The sequence below is a fragment of the Caretta caretta genome, chromosome 7 (genome assembly GCF_965140235.1).
Source record: "Caretta caretta isolate rCarCar2 chromosome 7, rCarCar1.hap1, whole genome shotgun sequence".
NCBI lineage: Eukaryota > Metazoa > Chordata > Testudines > Cheloniidae > Caretta > Caretta caretta.
Window position 1 is genome coordinate 12,907,911 of NC_134212.1, and position 25,454 is coordinate 12,933,364.

General features: G+C 41.1%; 1 protein-coding gene across 13 annotated transcripts in view; it reads left to right on the forward strand.

Moving 5' to 3' along the window:
- The window catches only part of CHL1 (cell adhesion molecule L1 like), a 195,929-nt gene that overhangs the window by 100,585 nt on the left and 69,890 nt on the right, over positions 1-25,454 (forward strand). For all 13 annotated transcript variants that reach the window (XR_012669187.1, XM_048857096.2, XM_048857094.2 and 10 more), the window contains 3 exons: positions 12,578-12,762; positions 15,496-15,601; positions 17,484-17,674. Coding sequence is in view for 12 of the 13 variants with exons in the window: in XM_048857096.2 (XP_048713053.2) it covers positions 12,672-12,762; positions 15,496-15,601; positions 17,484-17,674 (388 nt within the window). In the remaining variant the exon portion in view is untranslated. The remainder of the gene's footprint in view (positions 1-12,577; positions 12,763-15,495; positions 15,602-17,483; positions 17,675-25,454) is intronic.

Consider the following 25,454-nt stretch of genomic DNA (forward strand, 5'->3'; position numbering starts at 1 on the left):
ATAAATAGCCATCTCAAAACTCACTACCTTCCATTCCAAATGCAAGGCGCATTTTGTGTTTGCCTTTTTTCACAAACATATAGCAACATTATATATATTTATTTTAAAAATAAACAAAAAACAAACTACTCCAGTGAACATACTTCTTTGAGAGAGAATGGGAGAACAAACAACTCATGACAGACATTAGTCCCCTCAATATACTATTGGAAAGTTCTTGGCTACTATGTGACAAGCATGGTTCAAGAGCCTAGATGGAATAAAATTGAATAGAATAACTTAAGCTTTTTCTCCAACCTGACTGTTCCTAAGATTTCCTGCATGATCTCCCTCTCTCTGCTAAGAGGCCATTATGTATAGCTCAAGTATCCTGTTGGAGTTAACAAGTCACACTTGCCACAATGAGTCATCAAGAATTTACTGAAAGGTAGGATAGCTTTGGGGAGAAGATACCCGATAGGGATTTAGGAGATCTTTGTTCAGTTCCCAGCTCTACTGCAGACTTCCTGTGTGATTCTGGACATGTCTCTTGATCTGTCTGTGCCTCTGTTCGCCATATGTCAAATGGAGATAGTAATACCTCCTTTCTCTCACTCTTTGTCTATGTACATTGTAAGCTCTTTGGGGATTGGCCACTCTTATATGGGAAACTCTCTCATTGACTTAAAAGAGCTTTGGATCATACTTAGCTGGGGCTACACCTACATCCATCTGGAAGCTGAAGCTTGTGAGGAATGTGGCAGACATCTTTGTAAGCAGTGTTTTTTGTTGTAAACATGTGGCAGTGGTGTTCTGGGATCTGCACGGGCTATGCCTTTTGGCTGCTGGTAGAGGATAAAATGTTAATTTTGACTTATAAAGCCCCAAATAGCTTAGGACCTTCATACGTCAGAGACCTTCTCTCTCTCTCTCTATGGCACTCTACTTGAGCTAAGATCAACAAGGTGACTTGGGCTGGGATGCCTCTGGCATAAAAGAGAGAAGGTTTCTTAGATAATGCTCTGCAAGCGAGTCCCTTCCTTTTGGAATGCTGTCTCTCCTTGGTCCGAAAGATCCCAAAGTCATTGATTGTCTGGGTATGTTGCAAAGCCTGTCTGTCTGAGGGGGCATAGGTGGAGGCAGGGAAAAGGCCTCTGATTGCGGGATTTGTCTCAAATGGGAATTTGTGGTGAGGGTGAATGTTTTAAGTCATACAGGTCTGGTGAAAGGCAATTTAAGGCCAAGATTTTCAAAAGACAATAGTGGTGCCTCAACTTTTTAATGCTGAATCAGAGACAACTTAAATTTTCCATTAAGTTCTGAGCATCCACTCTGTAAAAACCAGTCCCCTTTATGACATCTCAAACTGGCCACTGAGAATCACTAGTCATTTTTGAATGACTCTGTAAAAACCAGTCCCCTTTATGACATCTCAAATTGGCCACTGAGAATCACTAGTCATTTTTGAAAACCTTGGCCTACATAAGGAAATTAAATTACCTCCTCCTTTAAATAAAAGCAAATGTTCTGCTCCTCTATACACATCTTCAGTTATATTTATCCATCTTTTGCATATCTTTCCCAGTATTTGTCTAGCTCCTCAATTGTACTTTAAATGCATAAGTTATGAAAGAGCTGGATAAGGAGTTTGCTAGACTGTTAATCTTCATTTCCAATAAGACTTGGAACACTGGGGAAGTGCCAGATGACTGGAGAAAAGCTCATCTGCCAGTACTTAAAGATAGTAAATGGGATGGCCTGGGTAATTACAGGCATGCCAGTCTGACATTAATCCCAAGAAATTACTAGAACAGGTGATATGGGACTTGATTAGTAAAGAATTAAAGTAGGGTAATATAATTAATACCAATCAACATGGGTTTATGGAAAATAACTTTTTGTATGATATTAGAAGTTTGGTTTATAACGGTAATAGTGTTGATTTAATATATCTAGACTTCTGTAAGATATTTGATTTAATGCCACATAATATTTTGATTAAAGAAACAGAAAGATATAAAATTAACATGGCATACATTACATGGATTAAAAGATGGCTAAACAATAGGTTTCAAAATGTAATTGTAAACAGGAAATCATCGGCAACTGATGTGTTTCTAATGGGGTTTTGCAGGGATTGGCTCTTGGCCCTATGCTAATTTAACATTTGTATAAATTACCTGAGGGGGGGGAAAATCATCACTGATAGTCTGCAAACAACACAAAAATAGGAGGAGTGGTCACTGACACAGAGCAGTCTGGTTTGCTTGGTAAGCTGGGTGCAAGCAAACAATATGTTCTATTATGGCTAGCTCTAAATGTATAAATCTAGGAACCAAGAAAGTTGGCCATACTTAGATGGGGTACTCTGTCTTAAGAAGCAGTGACTCTGAAAAAGATTTGGAGGTTGTGGGGGGTTAGTCAGCTGAACATAAACTCCCAGTGTGATGCAATGGCCAAAACGGCTAGTGAGACCCTTGTATGCATAAATAGGGTAATCTTGAGTAGGAGTAGAGAGGTTACTTTGCTTATGTATTTGGCACTGGTGTAACCATTGCTAGAATACTGTGTCCTGTTCTGGTGTCCACAATTCAAAAAGGATGTTCATAAATTGGAGAGAGTTCAAAGAAGAGCTATGAGAATGATTAAAGGATTAGAAAGCATGCCTTATGGTGATAGGCTTAAGGAGCTAAATCTAGTTATCATAACAAAGAGAAGGTTAAGGGATGACTTGATTATAGTCCATACGTACCTACATGAAGAACAAATATTTAAAGGCATGTTCTTCAGTGCAGCAGAAAAAGGTATAACATGATCCAATGGCTGGAAGTTGAAGTTAAACAAATTCAGACTAAGGTGTATAGGTGTATGTTTTTAATAGAGCAGTTAACCATTAAAACAACTTTCCAAGGGTCAGGTTGGATTCTCCATCACTGAAAAGTTTTAAATCAAGACTGGATGTTTTTCCTAAAGATATAAATGAATTAATCTGGGTAAGTTCTACTGCTTGAATTATGGAAAGTCAGACTAGATTAGGTGTGAGCAAACTTTTTGGCCCGCCACATCAGGGTTGCGAAACTGTATGGAGGGCTGGGTAGGGAAGGCTATGCCTCCCCAAACAGCCTGGCTCCTGCCCTATCTGCCCCCTCTCACTTCCTCCCCCCCAACTGACCCCCTCAGAATACCAGACCCATCCAACCCCCCTGCTCCTTGTCCCCTGACCGCCCTCTTCCAGGACCCTCCCCACCCCTAACCTCCCCCCAGGACTCCACTCCTTATCCGACCCCCCTTCCTCCTGACTGCCCCGACATCTATCTACACCCCCGCTGCCTGACATGCCCCCTGGGACTCCCACCCCCTATCCAACACTTCCCCCGTTCCACATCCCCTGACCACCCCCTCCAGAACCCCCGACCCATCCAACTACCCCCTGCTCCCCATCCCCTGACTGCCCCCCGGAACCTCCTGCCCCTTATCTAAACCCCTTCCCTCCCTCTGCTCCCTGTCCCCTTACCATGCCGCTCAGAGCGGCAGGACTGGCTTATTGGAAAGCCTGGGAGGTGGGCTGGGTGCAAGCCGTGCTACCCTCATGGGGGAGGAGGGACAGCAGGGGATGGGACGGGGGCTAGCCACCCAGGCCGGGAGCTCGCCACCCCGGCCGGGACTCAAGGGCCGGGCAGGACGGTCCCGCGGGCAGTAGTTTGCCCACCTCTGGACTAGATGACCAGAATGGTCCCTTCTGGCCTTGGAATTTATGAATCTATAATAAGAAAGGGTGGTAATTTTTTGTTTAAATATAGAAAACATAATATCTTTATATATTCTAAATTTATTGTGCCAATTTTGTTAAATCTTAAAAAAAATGTTGTTTGGGTAATTGTTCTGAAAACTGCTATGATGTAGGCGGAGACAAATGGAGTTTATAGGGCCACCCGGCAAAACGGTTTTCTAAGGGTTAAGTCATGCATTGACTCTAGATTGGCTCCAAATCTAGCGAGAAATCAGTGGCCAAAAGAAAAAAAATGTCACTTAAATACTTAATTCCAGGAATGACAGAGAGGATCCTTGGTGCTTATGGAAATATGTTCTCTGCCTCACACATTGGACTATATTTCTGCTTTAGGGGAATATTTTAACCTCCACGAGCATTTGCACAGTGAATTGTTTTCAGAAGACTGGCAGTATCCAAAATAGGCATTGGATATAGTGTCAAGGGAAGGTTATTTTTCCCTAACATTGACATTGGGATGTCTGAAAGCTTTCACGGGAAATGGTCCCTATGATATTGACAGCTGAAGAAAAAGAGTCCGCATGGAGCTCACCTTCCACCTTTGCCAAATGTTTGTTTTTTTTAAATATTGTAGCTACAGAACACAGTAAAATCCTTTCAGCTGTTGCATTACAATTCAGCCAGTGCTTCGTTAGCATAAATCTCTCTCTCTCTCTCTGTCTCTAAGCTAATGGGAGCTCACAGGTGAACACATGAAATCTCACCTGCTCACTGCATGGAAAAAATGCCAGTCTAATGACCTACACATACTCAATGGAATTCTCTTTTCCAAAAGGCCCAATCCCCAGTCATGGAGAGTAGTGGTCGGGCAGAAAGTCTAACATTTTATTTTTAGTTACTCAGACTCACTAGAAGGGTTGGCAGTGGGGGAGAGAAGTAGGCCTATGGAGCAACTGCTGTGGAGACTATTTTTGAATAGGGGTCATTATCAGTAGAATTAAGCTCTGTGTCCCCCTGAATTATAGGCTTTAAATATACTTGTTCTGAGCAGCTAGTTTGTGAACCAGTGAGGGGAAAGTCTTGCCCAGTGTAAATATCCAAACTTCTTGACTTACTGAAATGATCCAAACCACTTGGATTGTCTTCAAGACCAGATTTATCCCTCCTGCCACCACCTTTCACACAACAGGGTTCATCCATGAGGCCTTTTTCCCCTCCTCCCCCAGCCTGTTCACCAAACATGACCCGCTCCCCCTGTTGTTAGTTCTCAGTTAACCTCGGGCCAGAAATCATGCAGAGAAGGGGAAAAAGTGATTGGGGCAGGACCAACATTGTATAGTGTGTGGCAGAGGTCAGTTGAGAGGCAGAACAAGTGGCAGTGCAAAGTGCAAGGAATGTGGGACAATTAGACCATTTTGATGCGTGGAGTGGAGCAGAAGGATACTTCAGGCACTTCATGAGGGGAATTGTGGAGGGAATGGAGGCAGAGGAGTTCTTTTGTTAAAGTGAGGAATAGAACAAGAGCGAGAAGGCTGGGGGTAGGAGGTGACTGTTTGAGGATGCAAGCCATGGAGAGGGAACAGTTGTCCTTAATTCATTCTAAGAGGTTGTTCAAATCTAGTGTGCTCTGTGACTATTCTCCTTAAGCACATGAGATTTGAGGTAAATGGTAGTTGGGGCCCCATAGAGGGGATCCCAACATTGGTGGGGTCACAAAGAGATACCCAAAAGATATGAGGAGGACATATATGAAAAATGTCTTCTAAAACTAGCCACGGTGTAGGCAGAGTCTGTGTGTGATTTCCCAGCACAGCTGTGCCACTGTATTTGCCATAGCTGAAATTCAGCACCAGTTTTCCTTCGAGCAGAGAATGCTACTGGTTTGTGGCGTGGACAAATGTTGGCTGAAGCAGCATTTTTCATCTCGTCTGTCTGTTGTCATGCCTAAGAAAGAGCAACAGTAGCTCATTAAGCTCCTGTGGTATATAGTCCCTGTATCTTTCCACATATTGTATAACTAAATAATCAACTTCCTTTCTAAAACCCAAAAGCTGCTTTGTGTGTGAGTGTGTGAGAGTGAGAGAGTTACTCTCCCATCTTGTGTCTGGGGCCATGCCCAAAGGCTGTACTTTCTAATTACCAATGACTTTTATGTATAAACCTTTTAATATATAAATTACTGGTAAATTAAATCTGAACCTGGCTAACAAAAAGGTCATCTCTGAAATTAACCGTTACTAGGCTTTGGGAATCCAGTAGTTTCATTAATATTGGCTGTACTGTACAGAACTTACTCAGAAATGGAAACTCAAGCATTTTAAGAGGACACAAAATTGCTGGGCTGATGATGTATTTAGCTGCACAATATAACTTCATTTGGTAGCTATAGAGCAGTAATCTGAGTTTTTTTGGTGGTCGCTCTTCGTATTTATGAACTATTTTGATACAGTAATTCCATGTCGTGAAAATTGTTCCCTAGGTTTAGGAGACAAATGGAAATGTAATATTTTCTCTCCTGTTTGATTGCCCAATATTTTTACTACATGCTTTTGGAAAGGGTCAGACACAATACAGGAATCTGACACTGCATGGTTCCTGAATAAAACTGGTTATGTTGAAAGATTTGTTCACTCTAAGTAAAGGACATCTCATTAAACAAACAAATGAGCTGTCCTTAAAGCAATCAGTATTTACTATTAACTGAACAGCATAATAAATAATGAATTGCAGGTAAAGAACTATGGATAATTATCGGAAATGAATTCAGATTACCTGCTTGAAGCCTCAGGCCGAGAAAAGAGAAAATAGAGAGAGACAGAAAAGAGGATAAGTCATAGAATATATATAATTTCTATACAGAGCATTCATATTGTATTTTGTTGTGAAGAAAAGTAGCTCTAGTGCAGGGGTGGCCAACCTGAGCCTGAGAAGGAGCCAGAATTTACCAACGTACATTGCCAAAGAGCCACAGTAATACGTCAGCAGCCTCCTATCAGCTCCCTCTCCCAGCGTCTCCTCTCCACCAGCAGCCCTGACGATCAGCACCTCCCCGTCACTCCCCGCACCTCCCAATCAGCTGTTTTGTGGCGTGCAGGAGGCTCGGGGGGAGGGGGGGGGAGAAGAGGAGTGAGGGCACAGCACGCTCAGGGGAGGGGGCGGGAAGGGGTGGAGTGGAGGCAGGCCTGTGGCAGAGCTCGGGGTTGAGCAGTGAGCACCCCCCGGCACATTGGAAAGCTGGTGACTGTAGCGCCAGCCCCAGAGTCGGGGCCTATACAAGGTGCTGCATATTAACTTCTGAAGAGCCGCATGTGGCTCCGGAGCCACAGGTTGGCAACATCTGCTCTAGTGGATTTAGCCCTTTTTTCTGTTGTAACAAAATGGATTCCTCTTCCCCCAATGGATTCCTCAGCCTCTTCAGTGCATAATCCTGCCTAAAACTCATCACAAGGAAAAAGGGTAGCATGACACCACTTTGACAAAAACACATTTCCAAGGCAAGCACTTTGGGGCTGCTCTAGCTACCAGCTCGGTGAATTGAGCTGTTAATTTGACCATGTCCTAGATTTTGCAAATCCTTGCTTGGCACATTGCAAACAGCATGAGATTGTTGTACTTTGGCACAAGAATGACCAAAACCATGCACATAGCTGCCAGTTTTGTGCAGCTATATGTGTGATATATTATGCAAATTATTTAATGAGCTAATCTTCACATTTACAAATAATTTGCATATGACAGATTATGGTGGGGGTCAGACACTGTGCTGCACAATACTTGTGGGTAAGCTGGAGGGCTTCTATGGGTGTTCCGTGACCTGGAAGTTTTCAGGGATTGCTAGGTTAGGTGGATGGATACTGGAGTGTTCAGGTTGGTGGGTGCTAGAAGGTAGGTGGGGAGGGGCTGATGATATCTAGCTTAGCAGTGGGCCTGAAACATGACAGGGCTGCTTACTGCACGACATCCATGCAAATTGCCTAATACTTGGCAGCCTGGTCTACTTGGCAGCTTTAGTAAGGTGAATCATTTGCTCCCTCCCTGAGCAGACATATGTCCTAACCTCCCTGCTTGACCACTATCTTACTGTTCAGAGCTCAGTGCAGAATTGGGCCTGGCAAAGATTGAGAAGGGCATGTCTGAGAAGACGTGCTTTTAAGAGCTAGCCCTGTCACACTGAGATACTTAGCTCTTGATCCTTTCTTAGACTTGACACCTGCTACTGTGCAAGAGTGGCTGCAAATAGACAGCAGAACAGAGTCAAATTCTTCACCCCTAAGGAGAACCTCACCCAGGACTAGGTCATCACTTTGAAATCTGCCTTAAGCAAGGGGCAAGGCAATTACATTGCCCCAGGAGCAACCCAGGAAGCCTACTGTTATTTGGAGAGTCAGAACCTGCCTCCCCATCTTCCCCCGCCTGCTCTGGGGAAGAAGGAACCTGCTCTAGGCCTGCACCCAGCATGTCGGTTCAGGTACGTGAGCCAGCACACTGGAGAGGTGATGGAGCCAAGGCTGTGCCCATTCCTAAGCTCCTCTGATCCCTCCCCACCCAACCAGTGCAGGGATGTGAGGAAGTGGCATCGTTACGTCTCCTTCCCTGCACCCTTTGGTGTGGGTAGCTCCCCTGAAAAAGTGGCAGGGGACACTCTATGCTCCTTTACTTCCTTGTGTGAGTGTATAAAGATAGTGACAGTCTAGCCTAGTGTACTACTTCCTATATGTGAAGGTCTGATAAGCCTTGAGATCAGACACACTCCCAGACTGAAATCAGAATTGAGTTTACAAGGATGGGAAGCAGTTTGGTCATAATAGTTTGATAGAAACCACACACAGCACAACTAAAATAATGTCGCTGTTACTCTGCCTGTTGATGGGTTACACTTATCGAGTATCTTGCCAGATACTTATCACTTGGTAAATACACCTGAAAGACGCTGTTGCTTAATTCACAGCTCAGCTGGGTTTTACCTCATACAACAAAACAAAAAACAAAAATGACAATGGGCTCAACACAGCTGCAATTGGGTATTGCCTCAAGAAAATGTAGCACCATCCATCTCAGTGTGTTCACTAGTTCCCAGTGCTGGTGCAGGCAGCATTCTGCATTAGTATTCAAAACAGGAGAAGAGAGAGAAAGAGAGAGCTAGATGAACCAACTAATTATAAAAAGAAAAGGAGTACTTGTGGCACCTTAGAGACTAACCAGTTTATTTGAGCATGAGCTTTCGTGAGCACAAAAGCTCATGCTCAAATAAATTGGTTAGTCTCTAAGGTGCCACAAGTACTCCTTTTCTTTTTGCGAAGACAGACTAACACGGCTGTTACTCTGCAACTAATTATAGTGGTCTGGAGAGAGACAAGTCATGATAAAAGATCATGTCTGCACTCTAAACCTTGCTGTCTGTCTCTCTATAAAGAGTAGTATGGTGAGCTAATGGGCTAACGGAAACCACCTAAACCTTAGCATCTTCCTTGGATTTAACCTGAAACTCGATTAGATTTGATACAGTTCAGATAAAGGGACACCTCCTTTCCATGTCTCCCTCCCAACATGCTACCTCAGTATGCTTCTGCAACTCTGGCTCCTCTACTTTGGACATTCTCCCAGATGTCAATGAGTTTGTCATTATGGATACTGGACCTTGAGAGCACTATATGCAAAAGTTGGGGTTTGTTACCAGTAACATACAACTGGCAAGCAACTCTCTGGTTAGATGTTTGTGAGCATTGTGACCAAGTCAGACCGGAGAGCTACCACAGAGTGGTGGAAGGCAGATATATCAGCCCTAGAATGGTAAAGGCCCTCTTCCTCCTGAGCTGAAAAGAAGTTACCTCAATTAAGGGCTGTGACCTTTAAACACCCTCCCCCTTTTCTGGTGTGAGAGAGAGGGCAAAGAAAGAAGAGAGAAGCTGCAGAAGGGCTAGTGGCAGCTGGGAGAAAAGGCTTCTCTTGGGTGGAAGGCTGCTTTCCTCCCTATGGGGGGATCAACTGAGCTAATGGACAGTTTGGGGAGGACTGGAATCCAGAGGCCAGCATAAGAAGGCAACACCCCAAAGAGGGGGCAAGGAAAGGTATTTCCTTTTTGTGTTATGAACGTGTTTCTTTTTGTTTGGCTGAAGAGTACTCCGTGGGCCTACCCCAGGCCAACCTTGTAAATATTGAAAAATAAACTTGAGTGAGGAATAAAAGCTCTCGAGAGTGGGAATGATTTACTCCAGCCCCCTCTCCCCTATCACTGAGTCCCATGAGGCAAAGGAGATGCCTTGTCACAGTGTAAACTGCAGTTCCTCTGACCACCGAAGTTGTATGCAGAGCATACATTAGTTATAAATAGCACTTATAAAGGTCTTGATTTTATCGCCTGTAAGCACAAGTCAGACAATGATGAGCAGGGCAGAGAACATAAGAGAACCTGACACTGCATAGGTAAGTGTTGGGCAGTCATTGAGAGACTGTCGCAACCTAAGAAAGGACTATGTACCTTGTATATATAGAATATATGATGATGTGGTGACATATAAAAGGGTTGATCGCACTGATTGTCAGATGACTGTGTTACTTACAGATGGTAAACCTAGAATTAACTGTGCAGGTTACCTCAGACAAGTGTTGATAAAGCTTTCATGCTTCACACCAGCACTTGTTTTATTGGCATCATGCAAGGTCTAAAGAGGAGAATCTGTATAGAAAATTCTAGGTTTTTTTTCCCTTTAAATACATCACTTTTCTTCACCAGTAAAGACAGGCACCCTTACTTCAGCAAGTCCAACTGTAGTAGGAAGAGAGATTGAAAATAATGACCCTGACTTTCCTCACACTTACTCAAGTGTGGGTGAAGAGTAACTCATTTGAAGTCAAAGAAATTACACTGGTGTAAAACCAGTGTAAGTGAGATGAAAACCAGAAATAGCACATTCAATACTCCTCTAAAATATAGCTAAAATAACTTTGTGCATAAAAGTGTCAAACTTCAACATTCAATATGTTTGAGCCTTCCAGGCCTAAAGACTGGTGCTGTAGGTCCTAATGGAAAGATGGGAATCTCCTCTTTCCACTGATTTAAAGATTCCATTCCTAGCTGCAATGGACAATAAGTGATCAAATTTTACGGCTGTTAACACAAGACTTAATATTGCTCATGCTGTAATCTGTAAGCCCCTGTAATCTGAAGTAAATTTTCACATTTGAGAGAAGAAATAAGAGATTTTTGTGGCATGTTGATTTAAAATATGGTGGCTTGTTGAAGCTTCTCAATGGTTTGGATTGTTAAAATAAGTCCCTGGAAAGACCAGTTAGTGGATGTAATATAAACCCTTGTCATATAAATATTTAAAAGTGGCAGTGTTCAAGTCCTGCCGGAATTCTCTGGGACCTTGTTCTGGACCTTTTTTGGGCATCTTGCAACTATTCTGGTACTCGGGTTTTGGCACTTCTTGAATTCAGCACATCCTCTGAAAAGTGGATCTCTTCTGCGGAAGAGTGAGACTGGAGGATTTTGGCATGAGGCTTATCAGTCAGCCTCTTCCTTTGTCTCTCTCATGCTGCTGATAAACTGGGGAATTCTCAAAGATTATTTGAAATGTGAAACAGCAATTCTGATTTTCAGGAATCTTGTAAATTTTGTTTCCACTTTCATTTTACCAGCATTCAAACTCCCTGACTTTCACTTCCAAATTATTTCCCTCCCTCAGTCAAAATCTCTACTTTCCACCTAGCTTTTAGTCAGAACCTTACAAAGCTGCTGAATTCGCCACAATTCCTAACCTGTTATAAACCAATGGCTTATGACACCTGCCCACAGGTGTTGCAGGTCAGTCAGCTATGCCCCTTTTCCCTCTTGGGCGCTTTAAGACTGGCTGGTTGGCTTTCTTCACTATCATCTCTCTTTGAGTAAGAGAGGAAACAGATTGTCAGCTTCTTCCACATAGGGGAAACCTCTGCAGGGGAAATAGGCTATCTGTCTTTCCTGCCGTTTGGCAGTGAGCTGCTGCTGGTTCCTGAGCTGGCTTTTACCTCGTTCTTGGTCATTTCTTGCCTGAAAATTGTCCTGTCTAAGTAATGTTGATATTTGATATCTGGCATATAGTGGTGATTGGTACCCTATAAATACCACAGATAGAGATACATAGATAGCTAAAAAAAACCATATCAGCCTGGTGTTGGTTAATATTTAGTTGAGGTACCACAAGCACTACTGACCATCAGAATTTTCTATACACCTGCATTTTCAGAACTGTCTCTTTTTACTCCTCTGTGAATAGCAGTTAAATGCTAATTAGCGATGAAAATGTTCTCCTTTTGGCAGACTCCTGACATTTTTGCCTTTTAACATATAACCCTAGGATGGATAATGGTGGTGTGTGTGTAAAGCTGTAATATAATCGTATTGGGATTATGGAAGAAAAGCAAAGGTTTCATAGGATGGTCCTTAGTAGTGAATCAAATTTGTTTAAATGTCCTGTTTTAAGCATAAATGAAAGATAAAGAACATATGAGATTTATGAATAGGGTCATTGGAGTACTGAATCTCTCTCATTAGATGTGTTACTCTGCTTTCCAACTAGCACTATTCTTAATTAGAAAAATTTATGAACTGGAATGATTACAAATATACCCATCCCTGCTCTCAAAATCAAAGCAAAAAGTAATCAAATTTCTGTGGTATAATTAATGTGCTTATATTTTTTCTGTTGCTATAGTTTTATTATAGTACCTTTCAGAAGCAAAGAGGGGAACTGTACAATTTAATACACCTTTAATATGTTTACATTTTTGCTTTAGCTCTGAACCCTTGAGCATTGCTTTAATTTACTAACCTCATTAAAGCCAAGTTAATATTGTGAGCTAATATGGCTTTCTCCTCTTTACTAGATTTGCAAGTTCACATCCTTACATCTCAGTTGAACTGAAGGTGGGAGAAAAACATTCTTTCATTCTGTTTGGACTCCCTGTTTACAGAAGAGAGATGGAGATACTATTAAGCACAAAAAGGATCAACATATGTCTGCTTTTCTTTGTATTAAATTTGGCAGAAGGTATTGAAATACCATTATCAGGTGAGTTGTAGCTATTTACTGTAGCTATTTATTACTATTTACTCTGCTTTCTTCTCCCCTGAAAACCACTTTGCTTTCTCCCCTGTTTCAGGTGTTCCGTTATGAATTTTATTCTGCCTTAACATGGCGTTTTGGGAGTTTATACATGATACAATTGTAATTTACTTTCTTCAGGCCCATTTAGATGCTGCTGTGAACTTATCTAGATAGCACATCACTGACCTTTGAGATCCTACCCTCTGTTCTGCTCAGAAGTTTCAGTTCCGTCCTTTGCATAAATCTCTCCTTTTGGCTGTTGTTCTTTCTGCAATTGGTCTGATATACATATCCATTTATTTATTTATATGCAGCCTGCTGTTTCATTTTCAAAAGGGAACATATGTGGATCTGTCCGAATAATTTTATCCCAGGAGAATATTTCCCATCATTTGAATGCCACTTGCAGGAGCACCTACTTTACCATGTCTGGCCATGGTACACATCAAACGGCATATTTTACATAGCTGGTTCTTCTTCAGTGCATGTGTACAATATGTAATGAACCTCATAAAAGGCCAATCCCATGGAGCTGACTAAAGGAGCAAGGGTGGAAGATTTAGCCCCAAACTACATTTCATCGTAGGCAAATAAATAAGGGTGATTACACACTACAGTTTTCTTTTGGAAAAAATCTCATCCCATTAATATTTTTGTTAGATGAATTGTCTCACCAATTATTCATAAAAAAAATAACAAACCTGGCCTTTTTTGTCTAGGCATACAGGGCCCGATCCTCAAACATAGTTAGGGGCCTAACTCACATGACCTCAATGGGAGTTAGGCCCCTAAACTCCTTTTGGGGATCTGTGCCTCAGACACTGCAGCCAGAAGGGTCCTGTAAGTAGTTTCAAAACATGTTAGGTCTCAGCTGTAACTTTAAGGCACTGGCCCACTTTAGGGCACCCCCCGCCAGGCCCCAGAAAGAACTCTGAATGACCCCGTGCCTCCCAGCAATCCCAGCGCTATGGAAGAGTACACTTACTAGGAGTTTCAACATACACTCCCTTCCATGGCTGGGTAGCTCTACATACCAGTGCAGGGAGGCAGTACCTCTCCTTCCTTCGGAAGTGGATAGCCCCAGTGGATAGCCAAGAGGAGTCCTTGCACTCAGCTATGTACAAGATTGCATTTGAAGCCAAGGATGGGACAGGTTCCTTGTGCATTCACCAAAATGTAAGCACCAACTCTGGGAACCATCTGTGTCTTAATTTATTTGAATAGAGCATTTTATATTTTAATAAAAAGGAATTCTGTCTGAATATTTATAAGCTAGTGGGAAAGGGTGGACACAGCAGAGATGCAAGGGATTCAGCATGATATGATGCAGCAAGATACTACATTTTGTTTGAGCTTTGAGCTTCATGGCCTGTTCGACTTAAAAATGAAACCAGAGAACATGCTAATTTTCATGTTGTGTATAACAATGTGATGATCTGTTATCCCAGCTTACAGTGCAGAGCACATTCTCTGTTGTGTGTCTCTTACTCAACACTTTAATTCCCATAGAAGAAAAGTCAGTGAAACATCATTGATTTGCTGTTTGCATAGTAACAATGCGCACTCATGCCACAGATGAATGAAAACTCTATGTATCCATAATGGATCCAATGATGTACCATGTAGTGTATCTATGTGTAGTTTAAAACACGCCAGTCTATTCATTTACTCTCCTCCTTAAACTTGGTAAATTTGGGAAAACATGAAACATTAATGCTCTCAAAAGCAAGGTGTAGGTATTGACTGACTTCTGTGGGAATATTTCTATTCTGAGTCAGAGCTCATCATTTCTAATGGCAATAAAATGTATGTGATATTAATGGCTATGTTCAGAAATGTCATTACTGAAATAGATGGCATTCTCTGGGAAGTGTATAATCATCCATATTCCAGTTTATTGAAACCTGCATGTATTTTGCACATATTTGATTTATCTGCAGTTCGCCACCTGCTTGATTCATTAGGAGTGAGCAGGGGGAAAGTATTTTCTTTTAGTCACCTGGCTTTAAAAAAATCACTTACAAACTCTCAGAAGACAAATCAGAGCTCAGTACAGTCATGAACATTAGAAAGTTAGCCTCCACATTTGCTATCTTTAGCTTATGTTGGAAGAGACAGTGGTCTCTATTATGGCTCTATGAGCTGGAGCCATGCAGGGACGTGGAAGCAGGAACACCAGCTATGTTGCAACCTCTTGATGCGTTATGCTTTCAGATAGGAGAACAAGTTATGATGCCTTAGAGGAGAGAACATAGGAATGGCAGAGCAGAATTTTTCTGCTCATGCAGCCCCCATCACTGTTCTACAGGAGTCTGATACAAAGCCCATTGAGATCAATGGAAAAACACTAACTGACTTGAGTGGACTTTGGATCAGGCTCCAGGTGAAGATCAATGTCTGAGGAGGGAAGGACAAGAGCCATATAATTACTCCATCCCATTATACTCCCTCCATGTCATGGAGTGCTGCAGCCAAGCACTGTCCAACCTCCCGTTTGGTGCTGAGACACTTGGAGCATTGACTTCAGAATACTGAGAGTGTTTTCATCATCAGGAGAATATGTATAAATGTATAAATCTGAAATGTTTGCTGGGATAATGTAATGGGGTCTGGCAACCTTGATCCCTTTAAATAATCTGAACTGTGTTTAGTTTGGTTTGAATAGTACTTGATCTAATCAAATTGTCCTCTGTTCAGTTGCACAGGTTCCAACAATTACAGACCAATCCATGACCCAAGTTGCATACCCTTTTGATGAAGACTTTACAATTAAATGTGAAGCTAAAGGAAATCCACAACCCACGTAAGTGTTTCTTTAAACTAGAGGAGTAATCAAAAGTTTGTTTTCCTTTTCTACCAGTTAACTGCTGCCTAAACGTTGTTCTTACTTGGCAGGGAAAAGGAGAATTGATGCACACTAATCAGCTTAGAATCTGGGGGATAGGTTAAGCTTTGTGTTCCCCATTAGGCCACCCAACTTTTGTTGCTTGATCTCTTCCACTCGCTCCATGAATAGGGATTAACATGCCTTTTCCTGTTTGGAAATGTTTCATTTCTCAAGTATGTGCTACATTTATCCCCAGGTTCACACAAGGCTGACTCCGCAGTATTAAAAGAGATATGAGTTGTGTAATGTCAATCAAAGGGTACCAGCTGTCCACTTACTTTTCACACTGCTTAGCTTTCCCTCCCCCATGAAAATACCAAACTCATTAAACCAAGTGCCAAGTATTCACATTTACATTTAATTTGATATTTTGTATGTGCCTAATATCACAATAGTTATCTCAAAATAAGCACAAGATAATATTTTTCATCAAATATTTTTAATATGAATTTATGGGGTTTGTAATAAAATATTCTGTGAAATTTTACCAGTCAGGTTGTTTGTTCAACATGGATTAAATTATTTATTAACTAGCTGGAGCGCTGTGCATGTGTGATTGTGATTGTACAGTTTTGATATTCATTACTCCACAAAGTGAACAAAGTTTAAAACTTGGTGGTTTTTTTTTTAAAGAGACATTTTAATATTAAATAAGACACAGTCATTTTCAAGATGGCTCTGACTGAAGCTCTGCAGCATGTTAACAACTAACTTGCCCTGTTTCATGTTTGGTTACGAACTGAAAGGTCAGCCTAGGTCAATTGTTGCCAAGGTTTCCTAACATTCTGAATAGGGCAAGTCAGAAAACCGAATGTCCATTCACTGAGACATTCTGACTTTTTATTTCTCATTCTGCATTGGAGTAAAAAGTCAAAATTTCCCACAAAATTTTGATTTGGGACCATCAAAACTTTTTGTTTCAATAATATCAAAATATAGTATAAAATTTATAGAGAGAGATAGATATATCTCTACACATAGTATTATCTAAAAGTCTAAATGAAACATTTCATTTTGATGTGTTTAGTTTTCTACTTTATAATTTCAATTAGTTCTTAACACTATTGAAACAAAATGAGAAAGTTGAGAGACAACAATTTCTTCAAAATAAACGTGTTCCTGCAAAATGTTTAGATTTCAATGAAACTGCTTTTTCCAATGAAAAACTGTTCAACTGGAAATTTTTCGACCAACTCAACTTCTGAATGCACCTGCCCCAGTTTCAAACCAGCTTGGATTGAGTATGGGTAAATAAGGTAGGTAAAGTTATGGGTTTGTGTCAAAATCACACCCAAATTGAGATTTGTGTCAAAACCAAAGGCCACTTGAAGCATCTCATGTTTATGTGGCAAACCAAGGGAAATTCAGTGGATTCAACTAATTTTTTCAAATCTACATAAGACAGAACCAGTGAAATTGTTTGTTTGTATGGACCCCTCCCAACGAACAGCACCAAGTTTTCTATAGCTTTGGTTCTAATCCAAATTCTGTAGTTTCTTTCATTGTGGCCAGTATTTTGAGACTGTGACTTTCATTTATTGTCCTTGCCTTCAGCCCTCAATTAATATTTTGTGTCACAGTCAATGTATCTCAAGGTAGCGTGCTCAATAGGAGAGATGTGCCCCATAGCTAACGTTAGCTACATTTCCCTTGGGGCCTGATCCAGCACTGTAAAAGTCAAAGGGAATTTTGCCATTCACTGTAATGAGCCAGGATTGGGTCCTTGATTACCATTATGCTTATACTAAAGCACACTATTTTCCAAGGCCTTATGTTTAATGTTTATATTACCTTTCAGTTTTAATTGGACTAAAGATGAGAAACCATTCAGTCTACTATCTGACCCCAGAATAATTGCATCCAGAAATTCAGGAACCTTTGTGATCCAAAATCAGGGGATCATAGCTGATTTTCAAGGGAAATACCGTTGTTATGCTTCAAATGAACTGGGAACTGCCATGTCAGAAGAAATCGAAATAATAGTTCCAAGTAAGTTTCTCAAATGAAATGCTGTGTTTCTTTTTATTGATAAATTGCATAGTCAGTTGCTTGACCACACTTTGGTTCATTATTTCTTCATGAAATATAATCAAGACCAAATAACCAATGTTAGTCAGTTTTATTAATATGGTACAGGAGAAAGGTTTGATATGATACCAGTCTCCAAAGAACAGTCCCGTGCAGTGATGTTGCATTCACCTTATGCAGAAGGTATATTCCCCAAGTTACACATTTCAGCTGATATTATTTAAATGCTTTTATAAATTACAGCACTAAAATCCAACTCATCAGTTTGTTCCAGTTCCCTAACCTTTTCTTCTGTTCCTTCGTTACCTTTGTTTTGGATACTAGCATTCCAGGTAATAATCTGTGAAGGTATATCCCTAGCTTGTACTAAGACACAGAACAGATGTATCTTGATTTTGACAAGATTCCTAGCTGCTTGTGCCAAATGCTTACTTCAGCAAATGCAAGGTGTTATGGGATACTTAGCATAAGTGAATAGGATTATGGTACAGGCTGGTTTAGGCTATATCACTGTTACAATATTCGTGGTTAATATTATTGGTGCTCAATGCATTTTGATTGATTGATTGATTGATTGATTGCCAGCAATATTAGTCAAAATTTTAATGAAGGGAGAGAATATTAGATGTTATCTCAGTATAACAATGAAGGTGGTTGTCATATACGGCATGCTATGATATTTATTTATTCTAGTGTGCCATGGTCATAGCAGCCTAAAAAGTGAAACTGAAAGCTATAGTTATTAATTTTCAGAATGTCTCATATTTCCCCTACTGTCCTCCATATCTCTTAGGGAGCCCTAAGAAACCTTCAAGGTTTTTCTCTGTTTAACCACAAGACTTCCTAACCAAGACTTCCTGTGGAGCTAAGTTAGCCACAGTTGTGAGTCAGTTTGACAGGCCCTTGCAATGCAGCATTCTGACATTTTAAAGGGCTGTCATCATGTTGTGCCCAAGCACCACCATGGTGCAACATAATGACATTGTGTCAAACCATCATCCCTCTTGAGATATAATGTCCCAATGTGATGACTTTGTACAGGCCTCAGAACTGATTTCAGACTCTTTTAATAGCGGGTCACCTCAAGAAACCACCTGTAATCTGGGAATCCTGATGTGGTAGTCCCGCATATCCCTAACTACTTCGTAATCGCTCCAGCCACTTGCTATTGAGTGGTATGAGGCACTTCTGTTCTCCCCACTAACTCACTAAGTTTGTTCCACAGCATTCCCAACTCCTGTTTGCTAGGAATTAATTACCAAATCTGAGTAAATAGCATGGAAGTTCAAGATATTACCACTGAACCATCAGTACCTTCTAAGTTTTCTAGTACAAATACTAAAAAACATTCCCCAAATACTTTAATTTACAAGGAACTGGGTAAATTGTGTACATATTTTCATAGCTATATTACTTTGGAGAGCATTTATTATTCACTGATACTTGCTGAATAGAATTCACCATGCTTTATCTCTAGAGAATAAGCCAGCAGGGCTGTTAGTACAGGCTTTTTTAATGGCATCCTCAGGAGAATTGAGTGTTTGGTGGCAGAAAATGATTTGCTTTGACTTGACTATTATTTCTCTACTGAGGCTATGAAAATAAACACCTTTTGAATGCCTTCTCTTTTTATTTTTCACAAAAGTCATAGCAGTTTTTTGTACTGTGTTTAAAACAGCAGTTTTGCTCATTCAATGCCACCAGTCTTAGTACTTTGCATTTCTACAGCTTCCTCTATCAAAAGATCCCAAAGCACTTGACAGACATAGGGCCAATGGGTCCTGCTGAGATCTGCATGTGATGGAGGCCCTCCAGATGCTGATTTCAGCATTGCCATGGAAGGGAGTGGTCACCTATCTCCTTGGCAGTATCTCTGGCCATTTGAGTGCAGAGGTAGAAGACAATAGGGAACATGCATCATCCGTCTACCAGCCCTGTAGAAAAGTTTATGCAGCCTAAGGCTATTATTTTTTCTGGCATCCTCCTTCTGTGCCATGGAACATCTCCTGAGAAGTGATCTAAAGGCAGCTATAAATAGGGGAAAGCCTAGCAACGTGGCTTCATGGGAACTGTGCTGTCACAGAAGCTTAGAAAGTCTGGGAAGGAGAGCCAAAGCCAGGACAGAGAGTCCACATAAACTGTTCTGTGTTGGGGCAGATCCCCCAAGATACACAGGGAGCAGAACCTCTTGATCTTTCTGTGGGGACAAAATGTTTCTCTCTCCCTGTCTCAATCTCTATCTGTCTCTGGTTTTATACTGCTGCTTTTACTCATAGTACCTGAGCACCTTCTGCATAAAATCAGAAACAACAGTGAAGTCCTTGGTGGACTTCATGGAGTCTATGGAACTTCTTCCTTTTCAGGGAGATTCTTTCCTGATTGTGTACTCTGAAATGAAATCCATGAGAGGAGTCTCCCAGGGTTTCCTTTTTACTGACCAGCTTTTATGGATACCTTTTTTCTTGAGAGGTGTGCTCTATACACTAGCTAGCCAATTAAGCCTCATGACACACTGGCCACAAAGGTCAGGTGCATATATATAGGAATTATTTCACTCATCACTAAATTTCAGCAGCCTCTAGGGGTGTAACTCATCAGCACTGCACAACAGTTTGACTTCAAATTGTATTTTCAGTTGAACTGAACTGAATGTCATGGTGTGAGTTAAAATGACCTAGTCATTACTGGAGGGGACACACCCAATAATTTTGGGCAGAGTGAAAAGAGCAACATTGCCATTCAAAGCTCTAGGCAGAACACAATTATTCACTTTGGAATCTGGCCAGGGCACTGGGGTGATACCACTACTCATAAGAAGACTGCCGGGGGCCCTTTAATTTCCCAAATGGTGAGGACGTCAGTTTTATGTCCCTTCTAAAGTATGTCACCTCCAGCAGTGCAAAGTCTTTTGATATTCTGGTGATCCATTGACTTTGATTCCAAAAGAAGAGCTACTTAAATATATAAAAACAGAACACTTTTCTTAATTGATGCCTGTTTCTTGAATTTTGGAACCTGTAGTTGAGACAGGACATGTGGATAGCTTGATATGTGCTGGACAAGACTTTCTTCACTGCAATAAGGGTGCTTATATTAGAAGTAGATTTCCATTCCCTTTATTGTATTTAACTGAATTGACCAAGAACTATAGTAGAATCTCAATGCATGTTTATCTAAGCATATGTGTATGATTAGTGTCCATATACAATTAAGTGAAACAGGCAGTGCAGATTATATAGTGCGACACATATTAAATGCCATAATAAGACAAGGATGCAGACAACAACCACTGTACTACTGAACTTATAATTCTGTTACTTTAGTTATTGAATGTGCCCAATGTCAGAAGGAGAAATTGAATTAGGACTAGAAATTTAAACCTTATATTTAATTGATCACAAGGTACACCGCCTCCTTGGTGAAATGTACACAAGATCCATTTAAAGTATATTTATAGTTACTTTCCTTAAAACACTTAAAACTACAGAATGAAAGCATAGCATGAAAATAAATCAACCAAGAAATAAATTCACGGACAGTATCTCACGTTATCGATTGCACAGTCCACCTAGAAGTCAAAGCCTCTATCTAAAATTTGAAAAGGCATACTGAATTCTGTAGTGAAGAGACCAAAAGGATTCTTGAGTTGAGCTAAAATAACAATTGGCATTAAAGCACTTTACAAAGGTGAATGATCAATATTATCCTCATTTTACAGATGAGAAAACAGAGTGGCTAAGTAGTGGAGCAAAGTCACACAGCAGTTTGTGCACGAGCCAGAAATAGAACCCAGTCCTGTTGGTCACCCCAGTTTACCAACTAATTCACTGTGATTATTCTAACAGTCGCCAAGTCATTTATGGGGATAAACACCCTTCTTCTTGGGAAAGGGTAATAGCGAAAACCTTCCATGTAGGCAAGGACTAGCATCTATCCCATAGTAAGATACCTTCCTAGATTGACAGCCAGCCATTACATTAGTCAGTTTAGTGTGGAAATTAGAAATCATTCCATAAATTAGCAAAATCATCCTTTGTAAACAGTTCAAAGACTGTAATGAGAATTGCTAATTTAACTCCAAACGGCACAAGCCAGAACTGAAATTGATACACTGAGACAGATCTCAGGCTGTGTCCAAGCTGTGCTCAGCACAGTGCAGGTGGAAGGAAGTTATAAGTCATATTTATGTCCCTCTGGTTTGCTGGCCACTGGCTTGATCCCTGGCATAAAGAAGATCAACCTTAGGGCTGCTCTAATTACTGCTGATTATCAATGGCCAAGGAATGCTCTGGGTATTGGGGATTGCCAGAGAATAGAGATCTCCTGGCCATTGTCCCCTTAGCAGCTCTTACTCAAGACTGGGCAACAACAGTGTGTGTGTGTGTGTGTGCACACGTGCACGCTCGCTCTCTCTGTCTCTCGCTAATCTGCTGGTGCAAAGTGGGTATAAACCTGGTGGAGGAGCCAATGAATGAGTCCTTCTATGAGGGGAACATATATAACCATATACCTGCATAGAAAGACTCATTCACTGGCTGAATTGCATCTGAGAATCTCCTCAGTGCATGCTTCTCCAGCACACTTCCCAGTGCTAGCTTCCCTGACTCCACACTGGCTTCAAATGCAAAAAACAAGCAGTGGGCCTTTCTGATTCTCTTCTCACTTACACAGGTGTAAATCCACAAAGTCAGTGGAGTGATAACCACGTAAAACCAGTGTAAGAAAGTAGAATCAGGTACCTTAATTGCATCCTTCTCTAAACAGTGGGACAAATTCTACTGTCAGTTACACTGAGAATTTGTCTACACCATGAAGCCTATGTCAGTATATCTGTGTCGATATAGTGCCTAGTTTAGAGAGCGTTCTGCACCAACAGAAGTGTGTTTGTGTGTTGGAATGCCACCACCCTGAATAACATTAGCCAAGTTGACAGAAACACTCTTCTGTCAACACGGCTGCTCCAACGCTGTGGATTTTTTCAGCATGGCTGTCACTAGGTATTTGTTTTTTTTCACACCCCTGACTAATGAAACTATGCTGACATATCATTAAGTGCAGGCTAAGCATGAGTAAATCTGGATTAATCCCACTAAAGTTTGGAGTGTAGTGAAATGACCTATGTAACTTCAGGTTGATACCACGGAAACGGAACAGATTCAGGCCCAGTATCTATACTAAAAACACTCATTAGTTTTAGCATAAGATTACATAGTTCCCCCTTCCTCCTAATTTTTCACTGAGATTTTGAATTTTCTGAACATGGGAAAATAGGAGCAGGGATCCACAAGACAGTTGCTGAATTTTTCCTCTCCCTTGTCCCATTTATCAGTGGTATTTCAAAACATTCAACTCTAATCTTGAGTTTTCCAGTAGTGTATGGTCATTAAATCGCAAGTCACTCTAGGGATTGGATATACCCAGGTTCACAACAGTGAGAGGGCACTGAAAACAACAATTTGTCACTGCTTGGGTCACCATCAGTCACAAGCAGAGAACTTGGGCACAGACCAATATAATTTTGATCCTTATATGTCTCACAGTTTAATGACACTTTGGTATTAGAGAACTCAAGATATTACTTCGGCAGGAATTAAAATGTGGCATGAAGAACCATTCCCAAGACAGTTCTGAGTGTGTTATATATCACAGTGTGCTCTGGGAAATGTTTCCATAAGAGGCAGAATGCAGGTGGATAATTTTTCATGTGGCTCTTTTTTTTTTTTCCTGCCAATGGATTGTCTGAGCCTTGATAGGATCCACCTGCTGGCATTTCAACAGGTCATTCGGAGGCCCGTTATACAAGTTTGTTCTCCCTCTGGGTAATGAAAATGTGAGATGGAGTACCTTGAGCTATGAAAGATTGTCTGGCCCTGCTCTTTATGTCCGTGTGTAGGCAGTTGCCTGTAATATCGACATGACCTTTTTTTGTAGATGTCATGGCAAACTGATTGATTGATTTCCAATTTCACATTATCCATGTGCTGTATGGATAACTCCGTGCAATTTCAAAATCTATCATGAAGCAGTATGTCTTGCATAGAGCTCAGAACCACTTACCAGCTTAGCTCAATTATTATAGATTCTGTGATCAGCCACAAATTAGTAGCAATTGATTACATAATGTCCAAGAATTAAAATGATGAATACTGCAAAAAAGTTGCACACCTATATGCGCTTAGGAGTGATATAGCACAGCCAGTTCTTAAGATAATGTTATGCGCAGAGGTGCTGGTGGCTGCATAGATCACGGAGTTGATGGTTGGGTTGATGGGTGTACTAAGCAACGTCTATTCAGGCTAAATGTGGGAACCATTCAATACCCGGGCTATACTGATAAATGAAATAATGGACAGCAATGTCCAGGGTCTGCACCAGCATGACAAGCCTAGGCAGTGGTCTGGCCAGGCTGACTAAAGCTGATAACAAACACCGGGGCAGGACAATGACTGGGATAGGGTTGTGCGTGTGTGCATGCACCAGACAGAAAAGCTCTGATAGTGTGTCCCTGAGAAAAAGATAAAAGAGAGCTTCTGGCTTAAGTGCTGGCTGAAAGAGTTTCTTGGCTCACCGTTCCAAGTCTATCTCCTGTTGTTTTCTTCTTGTATCAGGATTGCATCAAAGAAATAACGGACTGGCAACAGTTTCTCTTAATAAAACAACCCACAGGGTACCACATTTGAGTAGCTGGTTGGGTCACAAAGGGGTAACAATATAATCAGCTTTTTTAGTTTTTAATAACTCCCCGAACACAGAATGTAGGAAAATTTTGCCTTCCAGCTGATTAGACAGAGTGGGCCTCAGCAAGAGAATCGGTTGGAAGCTGACCTAAATTTCAGCCTAATATGTGTACCTGGCAGGAACGGGAATTGTCACTGGGTGTACCTTGCAGGGCTTAAGGAGTGAAGAAGCTATGGGAAGGAAGCTAGCTGTAGTATTCTCGCTGTTGTCCTTCATGAAGTGGGTGAGATTCATGGGATCTCCATTTTACTGCTTGTTAGGGACCCTTACTCAATTTATAAACTGGAGATTTTTAAAATTGTTAATCTCTCTGCCTATAGAAGACTGGTAGATATAATTTCTCATGATCCATGGTAAGTGTGAGAACATTCCTTCCATTTTATCTTATGGCAGAGTAATGCCTTCCTTTCGGCCAGTAATATCTATACACAATTCTTACTCAAGCAATCAACATCATGTTGTAATTGTTCCAGTTCAGACTAGCTAGTGTTACCACAGAAGGAATTTAAGAAGAAACTGTAACTCAGAAACACTTCTTGGAGCCACAGCATGCCAGATCTGCTGGCATACATGTTGCAGGGAGGTGGCCCCACATGTTTCTCTCCCCTAATTCCTCCCAGCTACTTACTCAGAGTGGGGCAGGAAGTATCAGGCACACAGCCTCTGTTTTCTCCTCTGCACCCAAACTTAAGATGCAGGTAGGTCCTGCATCCTGCTTCGTTATGGAACTACACATATGAGTCTCAATCTATCTCGTAATATTTGTATGTAAAATCCCCAATAATCATTCAGTTCCTTAATTGTAACCTACTCCTAGACCATGGGCCAGATCCTCAGATGGTGTAAATCAGCACAACCCATTGAATTTGGTGGAGTTGTACTGATTTACATCAGTTGAGGATCTGGCACAGACGAGCTTTGACATTTAAACGTGATATAATATACAGTTGCATTGCACTGGAGTTCACATTAATAACTGGTGTGCAAAGCTGGCACTTTTTAA